Source organism: Myxocyprinus asiaticus, chromosome 19 (genome assembly GCF_019703515.2).
Source record: "Myxocyprinus asiaticus isolate MX2 ecotype Aquarium Trade chromosome 19, UBuf_Myxa_2, whole genome shotgun sequence".
NCBI classification, from domain to species: Eukaryota; Metazoa; Chordata; class Actinopteri; order Cypriniformes; family Catostomidae; genus Myxocyprinus; species Myxocyprinus asiaticus.
In genome coordinates this window covers 48,108,261-48,135,208 of record NC_059362.1, presented here as the reverse complement: position 1 = coordinate 48,135,208, position 26,948 = coordinate 48,108,261, and the positions used below count along the sequence as shown (strand labels likewise).

Below are 26,948 nucleotides of genomic sequence, written 5' to 3'. Positions count from 1 at the left end.
AATCTGTCCAACTCCTGATACACAACAGAACAGATCAAAATCACGGGTGACAATGAAATCATCACAGATAAAAACAAATGGATAAAATCTTCAGATAATACACACTTTATGGGTGATTCATGTCAATGAAACAGTACATGATAATAAAACAGTGAAATGACAACATGCATATCAGAGACAAACATTTTTGGCAATAAATCATAAATAAAAATTAATATTCAAAGCAATTAAACATTTACACAATTACACAAATCACATTTGAGAAATTATTTAAAATTGCATCAGTAAATTGAAATTAAATGTGCAACATGACAGCTAAATCTTATTAAAATATCCAATGAGATTATCATCATAATGAAATGCACAGGTATTAAACACACTACAGTGTGTTAGATGTTGTGTTGTAGTCTCTTCTCCACAGACTGCAGCAGGAGTTGTGAGTATTGTTCCAGTAATGTGAGCGTGTTCTTCTCCTCTTCCATCATCATCGTCTTCATCACAGGTGCAGGTGTGACTGAATCCAGCTCCGAACGCACCTGCAGTATCACATCTGACAACATCTGCTGCTGCTCCACACCGCCTGCACACGACATCAGCTGTAAACACATGTAAACACCTCAGTATAATCATCAAGTACATCACTTTACCATAGTACTGTTGTGTGATATTTTGTCTCCGTGGCAACGTGCTCAACAAGCTACATAAGATGCGCGGATTGACAGTCTGGGACGTGGAGGCAACTGAGATTCGTCCTCCGACACCCAGATTGAGGCGAGTTACTACGCCACCACGAGGACTTAGAGCGTTTTGGGAATTGGGCATTCCAAATTGGGAGAAACAATCTAGAGTTGGAACGGTTTTTCTCCTGATGTTGTTTGAACACATGATTCAATAAGAAAAGCAACTCCAAATCGGGACTACGCTATTGTTATTGTGTCTGCATCCGCAGGTTAAAACATGTTGAAAATGCACCATAAACACACATCAACATTATCTATTGTCAATCCAAAATTAGTTTTCATGATAGTTACGTTTATTATGGTTCTCATTTACGCACTTGATAAGCATTTTATAATTTATATCCGTTATTACAGAGAAAACTCAATGTAGTAACACAGAAATCACTTTATTTTCTGTATAGTGCTGCAAGTATAAACACAGGGTTTTGAGTTTTGGGACAGGACTATCTAATGGCAGATAATTCTGTTTGATGATGTTGGTTGAAAGTGTAAAGTGTTCATGATTTAATTAAGTGTGTGAAGTGTTCGTTCACTCACCGTCCTGTAGAGTTGTGTTGCTCTCTGAACACTAGAGAACAGATCAGCTGCGGCCCGTCTGCACACCTCAACACTGACTGAACACTCTGATCAACACAAACATCACAATCACTTCACACTCCAGGACCGTTCCAGTAAAGAAGTACTTGGGAAATTAAAACAGCAGTTTAAACCTTTAAGCTAGGATGGGCCCGCAAGAAAAGAAAATAATAAAATATTAATAACTACAGTCTTGACCAACACAAAATAGGTATCGTTTGAAAGTTTTGAAGCTCTACTTTCCAATGCATGTAGACATTATGACCAAAACTGAACAAGTGCTTTGAAATTTGCAGACAAATCAGAAGTGTTTCATTTTGATCATTTATAAAACTATTTGCACTGTTCATATTATTGCAATCAGTAAAAACATCAAACTCAAACAGTCATGTGTCATATGTTGTTGGAAAGATCTCGAAGAGTAGAATACAAACAGCCTATTTGTATTTACTCACAGACAAAAATATAGCGAGTAATAGCTAATTATATGACTTTGACAATTATGTTGGTGTTGCTTATATGCCGCATTTTCTTGCTTATACTTTCACAAAAAAAAAAAAAAAAAAAAAAAAAAAAAAAAATCAACAGAACACAAAATATCACATATCATTACTTAGAGGAGGTGATTATCTTTCAAACGAGTCCACACACAAGATAATCAGATGCATAGATCATTAGATAATCCACATGAAGCACAATGTTACATATGACCACCAGAAGATGGCGCCAAATACATGACACAGACTCAATGATGACTCAAATGACACAGAATGAAACTCATTCTGTGAAATCTCATTACTAAAATCATGTCTGCATGCTATGCAAACCTTTAGTCATTGTTGTGTTTGCATGTGTAATGGCCTCAGGGGGAACACTTGCTTCTGGCGCAGCGCAGGAAACTATTTCATCCACGCTAATAAATCCTGGCGAGACGACTCGGGGGGAAAAATACTTTTCACATGTGTTATTTACATAAGTTTCTGCGGATGACGCTGGACAATATCCATCGTACATCGAGACACGGAGCTGTTGCTCCATCTAGTAAAAAGAAGCGGTTTAACAACATATAAGTTATTTCGACCACAGTGCACGACCACCAGCACTGGCTTAGCAAGGTCCCCGTTTCAGACTGTATTAAACGTAATTATTCTGAGTCATTTTGCTAGATATACATATACACAGAGGTGTATACGTATAAGTTAATATTCCAACTTCACAGCAAATGCCGGAGTGAACGATAATATATTAACATAGTGACTCTTACTTTAACCATGCAATTTGTCTAATAGTGATAAATTAGTTTATTGTATTGTATTTATGCAGTATAATATAATTTTCACTTTCAGTAATATTTGCATGAATAAAAATCGTGTCCCGTTTCTGAGTGATTTGTTATGTGCGTGTGCAGGGATCTGTTGAACTAAAGACAGCACTGATGGACGAATGATTGAGACATTTTATTCTCTTAACAATGACCAATGACAGTTAACTTGTGAATAATTTGTCACAAATATAGATGAAATTGTGTGTTAACACTTTACAATAATGTTCCATTCATTAATATGCATTAATGTATTAGGTATCTTGATCAAACAATTAACAAATATACATACACAAACAGTATTTATTAATCTGTCAGTATAAAAATAGAAATTGTTCATTGTTAGTTCATAGTGCATTAATGTTAACATAAAACTTTTAATTTTTAAAATCTATTAGTATGATGAAATTAACATTAAGATGAATAAATGCTGTGAAAGTATTGTTCCTTTATTAATTCATGTTAACTTATGTTGTTAAGTAATGTTCACAAATAACCTTACTGTAAAGTGTTAACAATTGTGTTACTGTATCATTACTCTTATTTATGAATATTGTGGTGTGATACAAGAATAAGAACTAATCCTCAACTGCAGGTTTTTCTCTCAGTAATGCTTTACTCATGTGTAATCTCATGCTTTGACTAGAGGAAAAATAATTATTTACTGAAAATCAGTGCTGTGTGTAGTGTTCTCAGTGATGTTTCGTCACCCTGCGGATCACACTAAAACTGCTGAGCAACGGTCCCTATAACATCATCTTCTGGTGATTGTTTGTGCTCTCAAATCGCTTGTGTTGTTGTATTTCTCACTTGTAAATCATTGTAAATACACACAGAGGTAGTCTTACACAACAGTATAGCAGTGCTTGGTCATTCTGCAAGCTTTAAAACATATGTATTTACATTTTGGAGCTCATTACTGAGATCATTTTTATACTTTTACTAAATAAAAAAATAAAAAATAATAATAAACACAAATTTGTGTTAAATCGCTTTATTTTAGAAAGAATAGTAGTTTGCTACAACTCGACACTTTCACGTTAGCTGGATACGATACCGGAAGATTGTTAGCCCCCTGAGATTTGACCGGAAATACATTAGTGCTGATGTACAATTATTATGTTTTATTTGTTTGGAGATGTTTTTGGATAAATTATATTTGTAATGTTATAACTTTTGATTGCTTTGTCGTATAACACAAACATCTCAGATACAGCTGACATGATTGGGAACAAAAGGAGTTATTCTGAGCCACCTTATTTACACCCAGAGATATACAATGACAAATAAGAAGCCAAATTTTTAGCTCAATTTTTTTTGTGTGTTTATTTATTTTTCAGCAGTTTCTTAGGCTGAGAGTCTCAGAATTTATCATTATCTATATCATAATTTTTGGGGGGATTTGTCAAGTTATAAGCCTTTAATTTTGGGTATGCCACTGAAACAGGAAATCTTTAAAAACACATTCAGAGTGAGGGGTCTGGGCATCTCAGTGAGTATTGATGCTGACTATCACACCTGGAGTCGTGAGTTTGAATTCAGGGTGTGCTGAGTGACTCCAGCCAGGTCTCCTTAGCAACCAAATTGGCCCGGTTGCTAGGGAGGGTAGAGTCACATGGGGTAACCTCCTCGTGGTCGCTATAATGTGGTTCGCTCTCGGTGGGGTGCGTGGTGAGTTGTGCGTGGATGCTGCAGAAAATAGCGCGAAGCCTCCACACGCACTACGTCTCCGTGGTAACGCACTCAAGTCACGTGATGTGTGGATTGACGGTCTCAGACGCGGAGGCAACTGAGATTCGTCCTCCACCACCCGGATTGAGGCGAGTCACTACGCCACCACAAGGACTTGGAGCGTTTTGGGAATTGGGCATTCCAAATTGGGAGAAAATCCACCCCCAAAAAAACACCTTCAGAGCTTAAAGGGTTAAGGAGTGGTTGAAAGAATGAGTTTTTGTTTGTCCAGCTCATTGTATAATGCAATTTATAAAACAGATAGTTCAACATTTAAATTCTGACTCCAATTCTGTATTTGTGGTAGTACTGTGTGCAGGAATACCCCTTAACCATGATGATTACACTTATTGATCTTGGTTAAAGAGGTTTCACATTTTGAGATTATCAACATCAGTTATCAGCATTAAAAACTCATATTTTGTCGACCCCTGAAACATATGGAAGCCCATGAAAAATACTGTGCTTTGATAAGTCATAACTATGAGATACTTAGTAAATACAGTATTTGTGAGACAAAAAGTCATAATTATAAGGATAATTCAAATTAATGACATGTCATAATTATAAGTATGATAGTCAATTATAAGATAATACATAATAATTATGAGATAGTATCCTTATGACTTAATCTCATAATTTTGACCTTTTATTGCATAATTCTGACTTTCTCATAATTACGATGTCGTAAATCAGATAAAAAGTCAATTACAAGATAAAAAATAAAAAATGAGATGGTAAGTGAAAATTACGAGATAAAAAGCCAACTATGAGATAAAAAGTCATAAATATGAGATTAGGTCAATTATGAGATAAAAAAAAAATCATAATTACAATATAGCAAGTCATAATTAAGAGATAAAAAAAGCACATTTTTTCATGTGTCGGAAACAGACTTCCATAGGTAACATCGTCAAACAAGGAATAAGGCCAACTGTGATTATGAGAGAAGAAGTGAAGACAGAGTGAATTCACCCGAAACACACTGATGACTGAAGGATGAGAGAAAGAAGGGAGGGAAAGCGAGAGGAATAAAACTAGATGAGCAGTGATGATGAAGAGGCACAGGAGAACAGAAGAAGAGCGCAGACGATTCAAACCTTGATCAGCAGCCGTGTCACACGTCGAGGAGAACGCCTTGACGGCCACTTGAGGGCGTTCACTCTGAAGAGTGTGGCAGAACAGCTCCTGAGGTTGCTGGTCTTCAGGACAAGGAGTGATGACACTTTCCATCGGACTGGAGTCAATGTTTACTTCAACATGAAGAGCTTTAAACTCAACAGAAGAGTCTTCATGGAAACCGTCACCGCGAGTTTTTGTGGTGGATCTGCTCGGCCATTCAGAGAACGGGCTGCTCATCCTCTGACAGAGGCGAGGTTTCACCGCTTTTGAGGGAACAGCTTTAGGACCAGTATGTTTTGGTTCAGCTGGAGTTGTTGAAGATGGATATGATGGGAATGGAGCGTTCATGCGGGATGGGCTGGAAGGAGACGTGCTTGGTAAGATCTCGCCAGAACCTGTGACCAAATGCAGGTCCTCCCCGATGGACACGGAACGTGTGATTTTGGCTCTGGAGCTGGTGGTGGGACTCATATAAGATCGAGCTCGGAGGGTCCGACTGGACTTTGGACTTTCCCAGGACTGCGGGGAGGACGGAGTGGAGGGAGAAGGGCGCTGAGGGTGGGATTTGTACTCATTCTTCTCTATGATTAGCTTCGGCAGGATGGGACGTGCCTCTCGACGCAGACGAGATGAAGTCAGGGACTTGCGTGCTGAAAAGATGCCATTAGTTATTTCAGCGGTTCTCAAACCTTTCTGACACCAAAGACAATATTCAAACATTTAAAAGTTATTTTAGAATAATTAAAAGAAAAAAATTACTTCTAAACTTTTATTAACAGAGACTAGTAACCTTACAATAATTAATGATTAATTTCGTGATTTCGTTGTTAAAGGGAGTAACTGAATTAAAATAAGAATAATGTCAGCTTACATCTTGATTTTTAAAGGTTTTAAGCATCTTAAGAGTCAGTATAGCAAGTTAGATTATATATTGTAGCTTATTAATTATTGCAAATAATTTTAGGTATTTTGTATGCCCCCTTGGAAGTTTGCTGATGCCCCCTGGTTGAGAACCACTGGGTTATATCACCTGCTTAAATGAATCAATGTTAAGGGGTGTTCGCACTGACAGCAATTTACAGCCACTGAGCTAAAGGAAGACATTCATTTTCAATGAGAGTTAGCGATCTGAGCGACAGCAACAGTTGGTGATATGACAAAGCTTCAGATTTCAGATTTATACAAATGAACTGACATGATGTGGCACTACCTACTGCGAGTACTGACCCTGAAACTCATGTGATTCCCTGTTATTTACAGTTGGATAAAGCAGTCTAGAAACAATGCTTAGTGATCAACAGTTCAGTGATTTGGTAACCTCCAGCGATTTCAGTGTGAATGCACCTTTAAGGCTCATATACACATGGCAGAGTTCTTCTTCCCCTTTTCTCCCCAATTCCCACTACTTAATAGGTCCTCGTGGTGGTGTAGTGGCAGAGGACGAATCTCAGTTGTCTCCGCTTTTGAGACCGTCAATCCGCGCATCTTATCACGTGACTCGTTGTGCATGACACCGCGGAGACTCACAGCATGTGGAGGCTCATGCTACTCTCCGTTATCCACGCACAACTCACCACACGCCCCATTGAGAGCGAGAACCACTAATCACGACCACGAGGAGGTTACCCCATGTGACTCTATCCTCCCTAGCAACCGGGCCAGTTTGGTTGCTTAGGAGACCTGGCTGGAGTCACTCAGCACGCTCTGGATTCGAACTCGTGACTCCAGGGGTGATAGTCAGCGTCAATACTCGCTGAGATACCCAGGTCCCAAAGGGGTTTTGGTGTCTTAAACAATGGTGATCCAAGGTCAAACTTACAGTTAGCAGTTCATATCTCCACTCAAGGAACATGTTTAATGCCTATGGTGTTAATACTCACTGTCTGTGGGCAGATATTGTCCTGAAGCAGATTTCTGGAGTCCTGCTGAAGGTTTACTAATGGGGCCGGAGACCCGGGTCAGGTACGGGTGACTCCTCTGTGTGCTGGACCACAGGACTGACTCTCGCTCTGGAGGGATTGTCTGTCTATTGTCCTCTGCATGCTTCTCCTCAATCAGGGATTTGACGGTGGGCATCACTTTTACACTTGGACTACAGTTACTAGCTTTAAACAGTGTGCCAGTCCTGCATTAGAGAAGCTCAAGTCAGTGCCTCAATACGTCCTGTTATAGGTTCAGTTTAGAAAGTAGACATTATTCTTAAATCATAAGACCTGGAGGTGGACTTCTGGCCAAGGAAGCGTGCTGAGATGCTTCCGTCAGGTCTGAGTTGTGTCTCTGAAAATGCATGGAGAACTAGGAGTCAAAAAACAACTAGATGAGTCCAAAAACAAGACAGACGCTTTTCAACCCCAGCTGACTGTATTTACCCGTGTCAGTGCTGTCTGACAGCGCCTCAAAGTTCTTCTTCAGAAAGTCCTCATGACGAAAACTCTCCGAATTAGAGATCTGCTTCCTCTCAGTGTCTAAACCTTCCACTCGTTCACACCGTTCATCATCAGAGCTGAGCGGCTGTGGGTCATCTGAGTCTAAGACAACAGGAGAACACAGGTTTTCATGTTTGTCAGTTATCCATTAGGATAGTGTTCTTGACTTTTATAGAATTAATGTGTAAGAAGAACTAGCTTTAAAAACACAATTCAATCCCCCTCAATACCACCACACTGTTGATCTGGACTGGACGCTCCACTGCAGTAGCCCATAGAGAATCCACTGACGGGACTCTGAGCATCTTCTCTCTCCAGCCCCCCCTCAGCGGGACTCTGAACCTGGTATGTAGGTCCAGACAGACTGGTTCTGCTGGTACTGTGTTCTGGGTATAACACGACACCATCAGGTTCTGGTTTAGAGGCTGGAGTCAACCACGCTGAATGAGGACACGCTCGATGCTTCTTATTGCATTCCTACAATTCAGACAGAAAAACAGACATTGCCTGGACATAATCAAATCTATTTGACACCATTTATATATTATATTATATATTATACACAAGTCTCAATGTGTGCACCTGCAGACTAAAGGTGCTTCCTCGTTCTTCAGTTCTGATCTGCTCAGTGGAGCTTCTGTTCTGATCTGCTGCTTCAGAAAGAGAATCCAGCTGTCGAAGCTCCAGCATGGACTTCACCATGAGCTCCAGAGAGCCGATACGAGACGACCAGCGCCTCCGCGGCCGAGACGCCACTCCACACTGACTAGAGTCCACAGATGAACCCTGAAGACATGAAAGGAAATCCAGACAATTATAGAAGAACCTTTTATGTGAAAAATACAAAAAATAAACAAGGTTAAACAAACCAAATGTGGCTCAACAAGTGAATAATTGCTGATACTAGACCACAAACTGTATTTAAAATGTTGAGATGTAGATCATATATAGCTAGAAGAAGATTTTCAGCAAAAACATTCAGAAGATGAGGAGGACTCTGACCTGAACTGGGTTGCAATCATTTCCTTCATCAGATGCACCTTTAACAGACGAGAGGATATAATCACTCTAAACAGAAGTTTATCTTTTATTTTAGTTTATTAAATGTCTGTTCTAACCTGATTCCTCTTCAACACTGGTCTCAGACACAGACAGATGACGACGGCTGTCCTGATGACCTTCGTTATCTTCAGATCTTCTCAAACCTTCATCTTCCTCTCGGTCACTCTCAGAGGAGCAGCTCATGATGGATGAACCGTTCAGTGTAAAATCACTCACGGACGAGCGGCTGAACACAGACAGTAACCATGAACTTATTTGCTTTAACTAGACAAGAACTAGAAGAAAAAGTATGTGAACCCTTTGGAATTATCTGCATTTATGTATAAATGTGTCTTAATCTAGTTTGACCTTCATCCAAGCAACAATAATGAACAAACACAATCAGTTTTAGTTTATAGCACACAAATTATTGTATTGTTCTTGTATGAATACATCATTCAAACATTTACAGTGTAGGCTGGAAAAAGTAAGTGAACCCCATAGGCTAATGACATCGACATATTAAAGTTGTAATGAAAATACTTTTTATTTCATGGTTGTAGCACCTGACATTTCTAGATTCTTTAAATCAAAACTTGTTAAAAATGGTTCAACTGACCCATTGAAGTCTGATGATTCAGTGACGTTTCTCTTGTACCTGAATGGGGTGTTTTTAACGGTGTGATGCTGTTTGAGTCGAGACAGTCGCTCTCTCATGTTGATGGTCAGTTCTGGAGCGAGTCGCCATATGAAGATACAGCTGCGAAACACAGACACACAGTGAGTGAAACACATTCAATAACATGAACTCTGCTGTATTAAACGTGATTAAATCACACCTGTCTCCTGACGCTGAGATCAGACGTCTACAGTCACTGGTGAACTTTAAACCTGTGATGATGTCTGTCAGAAAGACACATAATCATTGTCATCCAGTTACACGTCATCATCTTCTACATTTTGATACAGCAATAGGGTTTTTCATCACCTGAATGTCCGAACACAGCTGCGAGACATTCTCCCGTGTGGAAATCAAACAGACTGATGTTTTTATCAGAGCAGCTCGAGGCCACAAACAGACCAGACGGGTCGATCTGAACCTTCAACACAAACACATGATTATCATTCAGAGTCATGAGAAGACATGTGACAGGTGTTTATATTCTACTGTACCTTTAATAAACTGCCATCTTCAGTCTGAGAGCCTTTATAAGACCTCTTTAGTTTCCCGCTGCTGATGTTCAACACTCTACAGGAGAGACGAATCAAGATGTTCCATATACAACAGTCAAGCTGTACGGAGGATCAAGGCTATACATAATGTGGCATGTACCTGATGCTTCGGTCCTGACAGCCCACGGCCGCATACTTGCACGTAGGATCAACGTCCATGTCATTCAGAGTAGTTTTACGAACCACATGGTGCGTCCGTTTGAATTCTGTTCCTCTGACGGTCTAAATAAAAGATGTTTAACACATGAACCATACACTGATGTGCATCAGGACAAACACATGAGAGCGTTCAGGTAACCGTTAATATTTGAGTTATGTCTCATTAAATGTTAAATCTTGGATCGGTGCATAATTTAAAAAAAAAGATGTTTTAATGGCATCTAATGAAACACTAGTTGTCCGGTACACTGATGTATTTTCTCAAAGTTATTAATTCAACACCTGTTTCAGGTCAGCAGGTAATCAGAGGAACTACAAGTAGAGGCCGACCGATAGTGGATTGTGCCAATACCGATAACTAAGGTGGTGGGAAATGCCGATAACCGATTAATCAGCTGATAGTTTTTCATTGATTTATAGAATGTAAAAAAAAAAAAAAAAAAGTCTTCTTCTTTCTTTACTATGGCAGACAAAGATACCAAAATTAATATAAAATCCCAGATGCAGATTTTTGTTCAAGCAAAATCTTAATAATCAGAAAATAAATTAAGATTTGGTACATAACACAGAACTTTTAATTATAAACAAGTCCGAAACACATTGGGGACTCTTATTTTGAAATGACTTGATGAAAAAACTAGGGATGCACCGATACCAATTTTTCTCTTCCGATCCGATTCCGATATCGGAAATCTCAGTATCGGCCGATACCGATCCGATACCAGTGTTTTTTTTTTGTTTTTTTTGCATAATCAGTTTAGAATATCTTTACATTATTGTGTGGAACTAATTGTGAGTACTCTTTAATATGTAAAGAAACACAATCCTCTGACTACACATTATTTCAATATAAATGTATATCTTATTAAGAAACACTTTATTATTGGATAATGTAGCAGCAAAATTAACAGTAATTCCAGTATAAGTCTTCAGTAGAAAAGAAACCAGTGTTTTATTTTTTGCCTTTTTATTTCTTCCAAAAATGTTTCAACTTGCATCTGGACTTTAAAGGTTTCAGATCTCTTTTTTGGTAAGACATCTGTCCACTTTTCATTCACAGTTATTTTTTGGAACCCATTCAATTTAAATATTATAATGATGACAATAATAATAATAATAATAATAAATTGTTATTAATATTATTGACGTTTAATTTTAAATACAACAGTAATATATTTAAATCGTGCACTTTTTAAACCCTCACGCTTTTATTTTGACATTCTGAACTCTTCAGGAAGTCCTGTATGTGTCTGTTTGTAGGCAAGTTCACAGTAGTTTAATTCACTTCTTATTCAGATTCTGGTCAAATGCTCCTCCGGTGCCGTTCTAAATGCATATTATAAGTGAACCGAACTATTGAGCATCTACATCTGAGTAGCGCTCAAATATTGCACACGCGTGAAGGATAAAAATATCCGCGAGTGCATCACCAGCCTGTGTGTGAGTTTGTGTCAACAGAGCAGCTGCATTCACTAACGCGCTGGCGCTGCACATACTATATATTTACTTATAAAACACAGTCTTTAGTGATTCACAGAGCTATCGCACGTCTTCAAGTGGCTCTGAATAAAATACACGAGTCATATGAACTGCTTTAATGCTGTTTTTATGGTTCTTTTTTACGTCATTTTTGGAGCTTGACAGTAACGAACATGACTAACACACAGTTTCGGATTTGGATCGAGCTCATCGGACCGATACCCAATCCGTCTAAAAGCTTCAGTATCAGAGCCGATACCGATCCATGTATCAGATCGGTGCATCCTTAGGAAAAAACTATCAGCAACTATCGACAGATTTTTGCCAATTACTGATAGTTCCAAAAAGCAACTATCGGCACCGATTAATCGGTTAAACTGATAATCGGTCTACCTCCAATTGCAAGCACATTTACACTTTTATTTAGCATTAGCTCTATTTCTGAACACTTTTAGATCTTAATGGCTTCATTTGACTGGATTTAAAAAAATATAACATACCAAAATGTACTTTATTTCTGGACACAATATATACATTATATAGTGATATACAGGACTCACCCTGTGAGCGGTGCGGATGTACACACTCTTATCTGCTCCACAACTGATGATACGCACCTTCCCTTCACTGGCTGCAGGATTCAACGAGGAAAACAACATAAATAATTAAATCATTACTAATCTGAACTATGAGGTCAATAAGCACCCGCATAAAATCTATGGCCACAAACTTCAATAGAAAGCTCTGAGGATTGCTGCAGAATACAGAATCTGATGATTTATATACTTATTTTCTCATATTTGAGTTAAACTGTGCACAGATAATGTGAAAACAGATTTCTAATTAAATTCATTAAAACTTTATTCAAATAAAATAGAATTATCTACATTTATTTGTAACATAACATTGCATTATTTATCAAATACAATTTTACAAAATCCTCAATTTGAATCATTGGAGAGATGTCAAATGAAGAGCTGCACAACAGAACACAGATGTGAGATATTTAATACATTGTTATTATAGTTTAATTACAGTAAACATTACGTTACTACACAGAAGTAAAATATTTGTCTTTTTTCCCCATTTCACACGTCCATTTAAATTATTTAGGCTTTTCTGTGTGTTTTTGACAGTAGTTTCTCACCTCCCAGTGTGTGTATTAAACCCCAAAAAGCTGCGATTTAATTATTAAAATATAGTCTGTATGTGCGACACGCTTCAGAGCACACGTGATCATCACGATGTCTTCAGCGATTGAGCGGCAGGGTTCACACATTCATTTTGAAGTGTGCAGCACACGCAGATTAATTATTTAATTAAATCGTAGCCTTTTGTGGTTTAATGGACCCTTTTCACAGACTGTGATGCATTTCCACCTTATTTTGCAACGTTCCGACCGCTGTCATTATCTCGTTTACAACTCAAATGTTTTTGTAATTATCACTACAGCTATCAAATAAACGAAACATATTTTGCACTCTGTTGATACTTAAACTATTCAGTCGGAACAAGACAAGACAGCAGATGAGCACAGAATGTAGTTTATGACAGTAAACCAGTGATGTTGTTTCACAATGCACAGCCGTCAACAAAATGAAACGCATGTGTGTGTTTGACACCTATCCCGAGTCCCGATCATTACCATATTTTTGTACATGTAACAAAACCTTTTTAACGACACAGCCAAACAGTTTTATTACACCAAAATATTTTCCAGGACAAATTATTATTTTCCAGGGCATTCAGGTATTTTTCTCATTTTCCATGACTGGAAAACTGCATTACAAAATTCCAGGTTTTCCAGGACACGTGGGAATCCTGACAGATGATGCAGTTTTCATTGCCAGTTATTTACTCTTATTAGGATTTGAGAAGGTTCTTTGTTAATGCTAACCAGACTAATTATAAACTTTAATAATAATAATAATAATATCATTCTTTATATTTGCAACTGATATACATATATATATATTGAATATTTAAGGTTTTATATATTTACCTATTTATATAATATATATATACACTATATTGCCAAAAGTATTCGCTCACCCATCCAAATAATTGAATTCAGGTGTTCCAATCACTTCCATGGCCACAGGTGTATAAAATGAAGCACCTAGGCATGCAGACTGCTTCTACAAACATTTGTGAAAGAATGGGCCGCTCTCAGGAGCTCAGTGAATTCCAGCGTGGCACTGTGATAGGATGCCACCTGTGCAACAAGTCCAGTCGTGAAATTTCCTCGCTACTAAATATTCCACAGTCAACTGTCAGTGGTATTATAACAAAGTGGAAGCGATGGGAATGACAGCAACTCAGCCACGAAGTGGTAGGCCATGTAAAATGACAGAGCGTGGTCAGCGGATGCTGAGGCGCATAGTGCGCAGAGGTCGCCAACTTTCTGCAGAGTCAATCGCTACAGACCTCCAAAGTTCATGTGGCCTTCAGATTAGCTCAAGAACAGTGCGTAGAGAGCTTCATGGAATGGGTTTCCATGGCCAAGCAGCTGCATTCAAGCCATACATCACCAAGTGCAATGCAAAGCGTCGGATGCAGTGGTGTAAAGCACGCCGCCACTGGACTCTAGAGCAGTGGAGACGCGTTCTCTGGAGTGACGAATCACGCTTCTCCATCTGGCAATCTGATGGACGAGTCTGGGTTTGGCGGTTGCCAGGAGAACGGTACTTGTCTGACTATATTGTGCCAACTGTGAAGTTTGGTGGAGGGGGGATTATGGTGTGGGGTTGTTTTTCAGGAGCTGGGCTTGGCCCCTTAGTTCCAATGAAAGGAACTCTGAATGCTTCAGCATACCAAGAGATTTTGGACAATTCCATGCTCCCAACATTGTGGGAACAGTTTGGGGATGGCCCCTTCCTTCTCCAACATGACTGCGCACCAGTGCACAAAGCAAGGTCCATAAAGACATGGATGAGCGAGTTTGGTGTGGAAGAACTTGACTGGCCTGCACAGAGTCCTGACCTCAACCCGATAGAGCACCTTTGGGATGAATTAGAGCGAAGACTGTGAGCCAGGCCTTCTCGTCCAACATCAGTGTCTGACCTCACAAATGCGCTTCTGGAAGAATGGTCAAAAATTCCCATAAACACACTCCTAAACCTTGTGGAAAGCCTTCCCAGAAGAGTTGAAGCTGTTATAGCTGCAAAGGGTGGGCCGACATCATATTAAACCCTATGGATTAAGAATGGGATGTGACTTAAGTTCATATGCGTCTAAAGGCAGATGAGCGAATACTTTTGGCAATATAGTGTATATATTATATATACAGGTGCATCTCAATAAATTAGAATGTCGTGGAAAAGTTCATTTATTTCAGTAATTCAACTCAAATTGTGAAACTCGTGTATTAAATAAATTCAATGCACACAGACTGAAGTAGTTTAAGTCTTTGGTTCTTTTAATTGTGATGATTTTGGCTCACATTTAACAAAAACCCACCAATTCACTATCTCAAAAAATTAGAATACATCATAAGACCAATAAAAAAAACATTTTTAGTGAATTGTTGGCCTTCTGGAAAGTATGTTCATTTACTGTATATGTACTCAGTACTTGTTAGGGGCTCCTTTTGCTTTAATTACTGCCTCAATTCGGCGTGGCATGGAGGTGATCAGTTTGTGGCACTGCTGAGGTGGTATGGAAGCCCAGGTTTCTTTGACAGTGGCCTTCAGCTCATCTGCATTTTTTGGTCTCTTGTTTCTCATTTTCCTCTTGACAATACCCCATAGATTCTCTATGGGGTTCAGGTCTGGTGAGTTTGCTGGCCAGTCAAGCACACCAACACCATGGTCATTTAACCAACTTTTGGTGCTTTTGGCAGTGTGGGCAGGTGCCAAATCCTGCTGGAAAATGAAATCAGCATCTTTAAAAAGCTGGTCAGCAGAAGGAAGCATGAAGTGCTCCAAAATGTCTTGGTAAATGGGTGCAGTGACTTTGGTTTTCAAAAAACACAATGGACCAACACCAGCAGATGACATTGCACCCCAAATCATCACAGACTGTGGAAACTTAACACTGGACTTCAAGCAACTTGGGCTATGAGCTTCTCCACCCTTCCTCCAGACTCTAGGACCTTGGTTTCCAAATGAAATACAAAACTTGCTCTCATCTGAAAAGAGGACTTTGGACCACTGGGCAACAGTCCAGTTCTTCTTCTCCTTAGCCCAGGTAAGACGCCTCTGACGTTGTCTGTGGTTCAGGAGTGGCTTAACAAGAGGAATACGACAACTGTAGCCAAATCCCTTGACATGTCTGTGTGTGGTGGCTCTTGATGCCTTGACCCCAGCCTCAGTCCATTCCTTGTGAAGTTCACCCAAATTCTTGAATCGATTTTGCTGGACAATCATAAGGCTGCGGTTCTCTTGGTTGGTTGTGCATCTTTTTCTTCCACACTTTTTCCTTCCACTCAACTTTCTGTTAACATGCTTGGATACAGCACTCTGTGAACAGCCAGCTTCTTTGGCAATGAATGTTTGTGGCTTACCCTCCTTGTGAAGGGTGTCAATGATTGTCTTCTGGACAACTGTCAGATCAGCAGTCTTCCCCATGATTGTGTAGCCTAGTGAACCAAACTGAGAGACCATTTTGAAGGCTCAGGAAACCTTTGCAGGTGTTTTGAGTTGATTAGCTGATTGGCATGTCACCATATTCTAATTTGTTGAGATAGTGAATTGGTGGGTTTTTGTTAAATGTGAGCCAAAATCATCACAATTAAAAGAACAAAAGACTTAAACTACTTCAGTCTGTGTGCATTGAATTTATTTAATACACGAGTTTCACAATTTGAGTTGAATTACTGAAATAAATGAACTTTTCCACGACATTCTAATTTATTGAGATGCACCTGTATATATATATACATACATACACACACACACACACACACACACACACACAGTATATATATTAGATATTTAAATAAATATAATGTAATAAAATCAAAAAAAAATATGAAATAAAAATAAGCATTAATATACAATATATTAAATACAGCAATCAGCCACAACATTAAAAGCACCTGCCTAATATTGTGTATGATTGTCGGTGCCAGACGTGATGCACTTATCCTCGTTTAGTTGTACATCTGACCTTCCACATCTCTGCACCAATAATCATCCATGTGATTAGATAATCAGCCAATCGTGTGGCAGCAGTGCATCAAATCATGCAGATACAGGTCAGGAGCTTCAGTTAATGTTCACATCAACCATCAGAATGGGGAAAAATGTGATCTCAGTGATTTGGAGCGTGGCATGATTGTTGGTGCCATTAAAGCAAATATACAGTGAGATTCACTACTCCAAATGCTTTTAAACTCTTTTATAATTTAATGCAGATGTTTTCATTATAAATAATATCAGAATAACAATTTGAGTAAAAGGTAAGGGTAAAATATAATTCTTAATCATATTTTTTTGTCATCTAATATGAAACACTAAACCAAATTTTACATGTAATTGTGTATTTTCAAACTTAAGTTGAATAATGACATGTATAATGACAGACAAATCCCAGTAAAATTGATTCGTCTGAAAGAAAAAAAAACTTCTATGAATTACATACAGGCCTATTAACAGATCAAGATCAAGACACCCATTTATTTTATTAACACTTCTTTTTTAACCCCCTATTTAACCCAATTTAACCCGTGTGTGTGTGTATATAATGCGCACACACACACTCACATACACAGGTCTAAAGTTTTAAAACACTAAGACATTTTGTTTTTAAAGAGAAATTCATGTTTCTATTCACCAAGGATGCATTAGAGATCACAGATATTGCCAAACACATTTGTAATGTTGAAAATTACCATAACGTCATAAAGTTTTACCCATAATGGGAAAGCCCATTTCCAGCAGAACATTCTGTTAAAGAAACCAGTCTAATGTGTGAATCTGGTCCTCAAGAAACCTTCCTTATTATTAGAAGTTAAAAACGGTTGTTAAGTGTGGACATCAACACACCGTCTTTTCCCAGCTGCTGCATCGAGTACACTTGAAGTCACTTTACACTTTGTTGTAGCTGTACAAGTGAACGTTCTGTGGTTTGTATTATTATTATTATTATTATTATTATTGTTGTTTACAGTTATGATTGTTTGTGTTTTCCACCCGATGCAAACAGGACAGATGAAGCTGGAGACGGTAAATGTTTGGATTTGAGGGAGGTGGTTACATATGATTTTTTGACTTTTTCGTTTAGTTTGAAATGTAATTTGAATTTAGCGATTGCTTTTTTTCCTTCAATAAATATATTAAAGAGCAAAAATCAACTGCTTTGGAAATGAAGTGTGTGCAAAAGGATCACCGATCCCTCAATCCACAGCCTAACTTGGAAGGCCGACACACACACAAATCAAATTTAGGTTTTTAAAACGTACAAAAACAATTCTCCAGTCTATTGTTATTTGAAGAAAATAAGACTGTTAGACCTCTTAGATCTTCCTGTCGTGAACTGTTGGCTGTTCCAAGATTGAGATACAAAACAAAATGTAATAGAGCGTTTGTAGTGAACGCCCCTCGATTATGGAACAGCTTCCACTGAAATATTAGATCTGCCGAATCTCTGTCTGTTTTTATGTCTCGTTAAAAACTCATTTGTATAGACTTGCTTTTATTATTACATGAATGTGTTTTAATGTGTGCGTTTTTGTTTTATGTTTTGTGAAGCACTTTGTGATTAATCGCTAAAAAGGGCTATGTAAATAAAATTAATAATAATAAAGTGTAGGCTAGAATAATTCAACCTGGATCTCATCAGGACAGAGAGAGAGAGAGAGAGACAGAGACAGCGAGAGAGAGACAGAGACAGCGAGAGAGAGACAGAGACAGACACAGAGACAGAGAGAGAGAGAGAGACAGAGAGAGAGAGACAGAGAGAGAGAGAGAGACAGAGAGAGAGAGAGAGAGAGACAGACACAGAGACAGAGAGAGAGAGAGACAGACACAGAGACAGAGAGAGCGAGAGAGACAGAGAGAGAGAGAGACAGAGAGAGAGCGAGACAGCGAGAGAGAGAGAGAGAGAGACAGCGAGAAAGAGTGAGAGCGAGAGAGAGAGAGACAGCCACAGACAGAGAGAGACAGACACAGAGACAGAGAGAGAGAGAGCGAGAGAGACAGCGAGAGAGAGAGAGACAGCGACAGAGAGAGTGAGAGAGACAGAGACAGCGAGAGAGAGAGAGAGACAGAGAGACAGCGAGAGCGAGACAGAGAGAGAGAGAGTGTGAGACAGTCACAGACAGAGAGAGAGAGACAGAGAGAGCGAGACAGAGAGAGAGAGCGAGAGAGAGTGAGACAGCGAGACAGAGACAGCGAGAGAGAGAGAGACAGCGAGAGAGACAGACACAGAGACAGAGAGAGAGAGAGACAGAGAGAGCGAGAGAGACAGAGAGAGCGAGAGAGAGACAGAGAGAGCGAGAGAGAGACAGAGAGAGCGAGACAGCGAGACAGAGTGAGACAGCGAGACAGAGACAGCGAGAGAGAGAGAGACAGCGAGACAGAGACAGCGAGAGAGAGAGAGACAGCGAGACAGAGACAGCGAGAGAGAGTGAGACAGCGAGAGAGACAGACACAGAGACAGAGAGAGAGACAGAGAGAGCGAGAGAGACAGAGAGAGCGAGACAGCGAGAGCGAGAGAGACAGCGAGAGACAGAGAGAGAGAGAGAGAGAGACAGAGAGAGAGAGAGAGAGTGTGAGACAGCCACAGACAGAGAGAGACAGACACAGAGACAGAGAGAGCGAGACAGCGAGACAGAGACAGCGAGAGAGAGTGAGACAGCGAGACAGAGACAGTGAGAGAGAGAGAGACAGCGAGAGAGACAGACACAGAGACAGAGAGAGAGAGCGAGAGAGACAGAGAGAGAGAGAGAGCGAGAGAGACAGAGAGAGCGAGAGAGACAGAGAGAGCGAGAGAGACAGAGTGAGACAGCGAGAGAGAGAGAGACAGCGAGAGAGAGACAGCGAGAGAGAGAGAGACAGCGAGAGAGAGAGAGACAGCGAGAGAGACAGAGAGAGCGAGAGAGACAGAGAGAGCGAGAGAGACAGAGAGAGCGAGAGAGACAGAGAGAGCGAGAGAGACAGAGACAGCGAGACAGCGAGAGCGAGAGACAGAGCGAGAGAGACAGCGAGAGACAGAGCGAGAGACAGAGAGAGAGAGAGACAGAGAGAGAGAGACAGAGAGAGAGAGAGTGTGAGACAGCCACAGACAGAGACAGAGAGAGAGAGACAGAGAGAGAGAGAGTGTGAGACAGCCACAGACAGAGACAGACACAGAGACAGAGAGAGAGAGACAGAGAGAGCGAGACAGAGACAGAGAGAGAGAGTGAGACAGCGAGACAGAGACAGCGAGACAGAGACAGCGAGAGAGAGAGAGACAGCGGGAGAGACAGACACAGAGACAGAGAGAGAGAGACAGAGAGAGCGAGAGAGACAGAGAGAGCGAGAGAGACAGAGAGAGCGAGACAGCGAGACAGAGCGAGACAGCGAGACAGAGAGAGACAGCGAGAGAGAGAGAGACAGCGAGAGAGAGAGAGACAGCGAGAGAGAGAGACACAGAGAGAGAGAGAGACACAGAGAGAGCGAGAGACACAGAGAGAGCGAGAGACACAGAGAGAGACAGAGAGAGCGAGAGAGACAGCGAGAGCGAGACAGCGAGACAGCGAGAGCGAGACAGCGAGACAGCGAGAGCGAGACAGCGAGACAGCGAGAGCGAGAGACAGAGCGAGAGAGACAGCGAGAGACAGAGCGAGAGACAGACAGAGAGAGAGAGACAGAGAGAGAGAGAGTGTGAGACAGCCACAGACAGAGACAGAGAGAGAGAGACAGAGAGAGAGAGAGTGTGAGACAGCCACAGACAGAGACAGACACAGAGACAGAGAGAGAGAGACAGAGAGAGCGAGACAGAGACAGAGAGAGAGAGTGAGACAGCGAGACAGAGACAGCGAGAGAGAGTGAGACAGCGAGACAGAGACAGCGAGAGAGAGAGAGACAGCGAGAGAGACAGACACAGAGAGAGAGAGAGAGACAGAGAGAGAGAGAGACAGAGACAGAGCGAGAGAGACAGAGCGAGACACAGAGCGAGAGAGACAGAGCGAGACACAGAGCGAGAGAGACAGAGCGAGACACAGAGCGAGAGACACAGAGCGAGAGAGACAGAGCGAGACACAGAGCGAGAGAGACAGAGCGAGACACAGAGCGAGCGAGACACAGAGCGAGCGAGACAGAGCGAGCGAGACAGAGCGAGCGAGACAGAGCGAGCGAGACACAGAGCGAGAGAGACACAGAGCGAGAGAGACACAGAGCGAGAGAGACACAGAGCGAGAGAGACAGAGCGAGAGAGACACAGAGCGAGAGAGACAGAGCGAGAGAGACAGAGCGAGAGAGACAGAGCGAGACACAGAGCGAGAGAGACAGAGCGAGACACAGAGCGAGAGAGACAGAGCGAGAGAGACAGAGCGAGACACAGAGCGAGACACAGAGCGAGCGAGACAGAGCGAGCGAGACAGAGCGAGAGAGACAGAGCGAGCGAGACAGAGCGAGCGAGACAGAGCGAGCGAGACAGAGCGAGCGAGACAGAGCGAGCGAGACAGAGCGAGCGAGACAGAGCGAGAGAGACAGAGCGAGAGAGACAGAGCGAGACACAGCGAGAGAGCGAGACACAGAGAGAGAGCGAGACACAGAGAGAGAGCGAGACACAGAGAGAGAGCGAGACACAGAGAGAGAGCGAGACACAGAGAGAGAGAGCGAGACACAGAGAGAGAGAGCGAGACAGCGAGAGAGAGAGCGAGACAGCGAGAGAGAGAGCGAGACAGCGAGAGAGAGAGCGAGACAGCGAGACAGCGACAGAGACAGCGACAGAGACAGCGACAGAGACAGCGACAGAGACAGCGACAGAGACAGAGACAGCGACAGAGACAGCGAGAGCGAGAGCGAGAGAGACAGCGAGAGAGACAGCGAGAGAGACAGCGAGAGAGACAGCGAGAGAGACAGCGAGAGAGAGTGAAGTGGACGGTCCAGATGCAGGACAAGAAGAAAAGCAGCTTCAGTGAGCAGCACAAGGACAGAATGCAACATTTAAATAAACATCATCATTTGTAATGTCTTAATATCTTCATTCTTGAATCAATTTAATGCATCCTCGCTGAATATATGTTAATCGATTAAATTCTTTTAATCAAATTAATTACATGGTATGCCGATTAATTACAATTAAAATCGCATATGTAAATATTTGCAGAGAAAGCCCCTCAAATAACAATAATTCAATCTATAATTATTAAGTAATTGTTAAATAGTTATATTTAAATAATTACAAATATATTATTATTATTATTATTATTATAAAAATAATAATACAGATAATTTAAATGGATTACATTATTTAGGCACACAAGTTAAGCATTAAAAAAGTCAATGGAAAAAGTGGCTTTAGAAAGTAATATATTAATTATTTGCATGTTATTGAACATAAGCTAATCATTGTCCTACAGTTCACAGCAATCCATTTTACAATCTAATTCATCAATCAGTCAGAGATTTATTATAAGGGCTTGTTTAAGGACTCGTCAATGTACATCTGCGTCAGACGGACACTTTTGGAGCGTCTCGGTTGCGTTGCGTCATAAACGTACAGTTTTTAGGTCGCTGTGTCAAGTTAAATGAAGTTTAATACTTAGAAAAACACGTCTTGAGATCCCTACGTTAATTACGCTCCATCAAGCTGTGTTTGAACACAGGAACGTGTTCTCGTGTTGTGCTGTCGGTAAGTGTGGTTTGTTCTCTGTATAAGCTGCACGTTACCTGTACAGAGAGTTTCACTTACTGCCCCCTGGAGAAAACAGGTGCTACTCCACGCTTCAATTGCTCAGATATACGGAATACTCCTTATTACAGACCGGGACATTATTAAAGGTGCTGTAAGCGATTTTAGCCGTTCTACTTCCACAAAAGCCATTGAATTAGCCACGCCCCTCTTTCCAAAACCCAAAGATACCAAATGAGCTTTGAGACCGACATCGTGCAGAAACGTTCGTTAAAAACAACAGCAGTAAAATAGCGCCCTCAACTGACAACTGTTATGAACAACATGGCATAAAAATGGCATTAAGCCTCAATAATTTGCTGCAACTACAATACTATGAGAACGAGCAAAATGATTGACAGGCAGAAAGTGTCAGAGACTGCAGACACATTTTTGTTTACTGTTTGTAGAGTGATGAGATATCACACAACACTTATTTCATCTTTCAGGTAGTAGGACATTTTTTTTTGCATACCTTTCCATAAAAATACAAAATAAAAATTACAGCACCTTTATTTGCATTCATTTTAACGTGTTATTTTTTTGTATAATTAATTGCACAGAATTAATGCATTAAATTAACAGCCCTAATATATACAGTATATATATATTTTATTTTTTGCCAGGGCAAGTAAAATCTAAACTACTGACCCGACCAGGCCAGCAGAAACACAAAGCAGATTGTATATATTACACAAAACCAAAAAAAGCTGGTAATACATCTACAAAATAATATACTTCAGCTGGAAAAGGATGAAAAGGCAAATTCTTCAAATCATTACAGACTGGTTTATAATTCTCAAACCATTCTTACTGAAGCTCCTAATATCATCACATTTTATTCTCGTAATTTTAAATTGGCAAAATGCACATCAACATTATTCAATACATCTCATAAAACAAAGCCTTTACATTTTAAAGGCATAAAAACACATATACATGATCAATGTGACAAACACAGCACGGGACCGATGACCTGAAACTCTCTCACACTGACCCCGGGTCAGAGGGCTTCCTGAACTCGGTCACATTACTGTCTCTCAACTGTTATTTGAATCAAAAGTGTTGACCAAACTGAAAAATGATGTGAACATACAGACAAAAGGAGTGAAATTCTCTCACCTCTCCTGTGACGAGATATTTGCCATCGGAGGAGAACGACAATGTGCTGATAGTTTTTCTAAAGGAGATGATTCACAACATGTGACATCAGAAAAACATGCAACACAAAGCACTATAATATGGATGTCCTCTGGGAGACTAAAAATGATTATTATCTGATATTATGATATTGTGTGTGATTGTTCACCTGGATGAGTTGATGAGGTGCTGTTGTCTGTTTTTTGCTGGATTCAGTAACACAACGACACACCTGAATGACACACAGGAACAAACAGTGAGAATCACTCTATTTACTCCACATACGGGTCTATAAGTCCATGAACAGTGCAAAAGTCTGAACTAATCAGTGCATTTTTACTAAAAGCTGCTTAATCTTCCTAATACTCATGGGAAAAAGCTGTAATGAACCGAGATCTCTCGTTGATCTGAAGAGCTGCGTTCCTTTTAAAGGGACAGTTCAGCCAAAAATGAAAATTCTCTCATCATTTACTCATCCTCATGCCATCTCAGATGTGTGCCTTTCTTTCTTCTGCTGAACACAAATGAAGATTTTTTACAAGAATATTTCAGCTCTGTAGGTCCATACAATGCAAGTGAATGGTGACCAGAACTTTGAAGCTCCCAAAAGCACATAAAAGCAGCAAAAGTTATCCAGACGACTCCAGTGGTTTAATCCATGTCTTCTGAAGTGATACGATAGGTGTGGGTGAAAAACAGATCAATATTTAAGACCTTTTTTTTTTTTTTTACTATAAATCTCCACTTTCACATTCTTCTTTTCTTGTTTTTGGTGATTCACATTCTTCATGCATATCGGCACCTACTGGATGGGGGGGATTTATAGTGAAAAAGGACTTAAATATTGATCTGTTTTTCACTCACACCTATCATATCACTTCAGAAGACATGGATTAAACCACTGGAGTCTTATGGATTACTATTATGCTGCTTTTATGTGCTTTTTGGAGCTTGAAAATATTGGCACCCATTCACTTGCATTGTACGGACCTACAGAACTGAACTATTCTTCTAAAAACCTTCATTTGTGTTCATCAGAAGAAAGAAAGTCATACACATCTGGGATGGCATGAGGGTGAGTAAATGATGACAGAATTTTCATTTTTGATGAACTGTCCCTTTAAGGCCATCATCAACATATCTATTAGAAACACTTGTACACTGATGCAGAACTTAGCTTCACAAAATGTTCAGATTACCTTTGTATTCTTTAAAAATGTACGCCTACATTTAGTGGCCTTTTTATGCAAGCATAGGCCCAAACATTTAATGTTTTTACACCTGAACTCACCCGGCTGGATACGCCACTGTCCCAGAGTTTGGGTCACATGTTAAACCGCTGGTTCCTGCAGTCGTGATACCCAGAACTCTCTCTAACGTCACCTGAGAAGAGACACATTCACAAGAACAGTTCATGTAACAGGACGAACAGCAAAGACAGAAATCAAAATTCATGGAAAACAGAACATCAATTTTCATAGTGCGCCTTTAAAGGATTGTTGTCAAGGCACTTTAAAAAGTAAAAGCAAAATACAAACCATATACATCAACACATGACACAACAATATAAAGTATAATAAGAGTTAATGATGGAAATAAATAAGTGAAATATCTCCTGTAAAAAAATAAATAATAATAATGAATAAATGTAAGTTTTTTTAGACTAATTTCTCTGGGTAACATGTTCCATAATCTTGGTGCATATAGTGGGAAATAATGTCCATAAAGATAGTGAGTTCTGAACTAGAGATCTTCCACTGGTCATCTGATAACACGAGCACAGAGTAAACACAAGAGAAAGATTGTGCTGATGTGTTTATTTTCATCAGTCAATATTATATTGAGTACTTCGAAACATTACATGTGCAAACTAAAGACATCGGTGTTCTTCAGGTGTTCATATACTGCTGGTGTTGTGGATGTGTGACAGGAAGACAAACACCAGAATTAATCCAAAACATACTGACTAGACTGTACATAGTGTGTGTGTGTGTACGTGTAGTGTATATGTGTGTGTTTGTGTGAGTGTGTAGTGTGTGTGTGTGCGCGCAAGTGTGTTTCTGTGTGTGTGTTTGTGTGAGTGAGAGAGAGTGTGTGTGTTTGTGTGTGTGCAAGTGTGTGCGCAAGTGTGTTTGTGTGTACGTGTAGTGTATGTGTGTGTTTGTGTGAGTGTGTACTGTGTATGCAAGTGTGTTTCTGTGTGTGTGCAAGTTTGTGTGTTTGTATGAGTGAGAGAGTGTGTGTGTTTGTGTGAGTGTGTAGTGTATATGTGTGTGTTTGTTTGAGTGTGTGTGTGTGTGTGAGTTTCTGTGTATGTGTAGTGTATATGTGTGTGTTTGTGTGAATGAGAGAGAGTGAGTGTGTGTGTGTTTGTTTGTGTGAGTTTCTGTGTGTGTGTGTGTGTGTGTGTTTGTGTGAGTGAGAGAAAGAGAGTGAGTGTGTGTGTGTTTGTTTGTGTGAGTTTCTGTGTGTGTGTGTGTGAGTGAGTGAGTGAGTGAGTGAGTGAGTGAGTGAGTTTGTGTATATGTGTGTGTTTGTGTATATGTGTAGTGTATATGTGTGTGTTTGTGCACAAGTGTGTTTCTGTGTGTGTGTGTGTGTGTGTGTGTGTGTGTGTGCCAATGAATAAAAGGATTGAGGTTACAATACTAGACACACTGACAAGATCATCTGTCTGCTGGAAAGAACAACATGAACTAAATGCACAACTTCTAAAAACAACAACAACATCAACACAACATAATTGTTACATAAAATAAATTAGCAAGACAATCTAAATTATAACTAAGACAAACTAATGAAAATCACCAACAATAATACTGTAACAGTTACTGTTTTGATTGATAATTACAAAGATTGATACAAAAAAAGATACAAAACTGTTCCCAGCGACAAACATCAGATTACACACAACAGTCACAACTAACAGTGTGTGAACAGTAATGATCAATACAGACGAGCAGGTAAAGAGAGTTTTATTGACTTGATTTACCTTACTGGACAGATTCTCGTTCATTCGACATCGATTCTTCCTCAGTTTAATTGAAGGCGAGCGCAGAAGACTTTTAATCCGACTTTTAATAGTTGAACCCTCCATAATCCTTCAACATTTAATTCACGAATATAAGTGTTAAACACAGTAAATACTGCAGTAAAGTG

At 40.1% G+C, this 26,948-nt stretch overlaps 1 protein-coding gene across 1 annotated transcript; it reads right to left on the bottom strand.

Moving 5' to 3' along the window:
• On the bottom strand, positions 1 to 26,948 carry LOC127409999 (mitogen-activated protein kinase-binding protein 1-like). The gene is made up of 20 exons (XM_051644968.1): positions 26,782 to 26,948; positions 25,081 to 25,172; positions 23,959 to 24,021; positions 23,772 to 23,829; positions 12,389 to 12,469; positions 10,291 to 10,412; positions 10,131 to 10,206; positions 9,946 to 10,057; positions 9,797 to 9,860; positions 9,577 to 9,717; positions 9,035 to 9,204; positions 8,919 to 8,956; positions 8,499 to 8,702; positions 8,147 to 8,393; positions 7,860 to 8,018; positions 7,704 to 7,767; positions 7,371 to 7,615; positions 5,469 to 6,140; positions 1,278 to 1,363; positions 1 to 596 (listed from the first exon to the last, which is right to left on the bottom strand). The coding sequence occupies exons 1-20, from the start codon at positions 26,884 to 26,886 to the stop codon at positions 390 to 392; spliced, it is 3,006 nt and encodes a 1,001-aa protein (XP_051500928.1). The 5' UTR covers positions 26,887 to 26,948; the 3' UTR covers positions 1 to 389.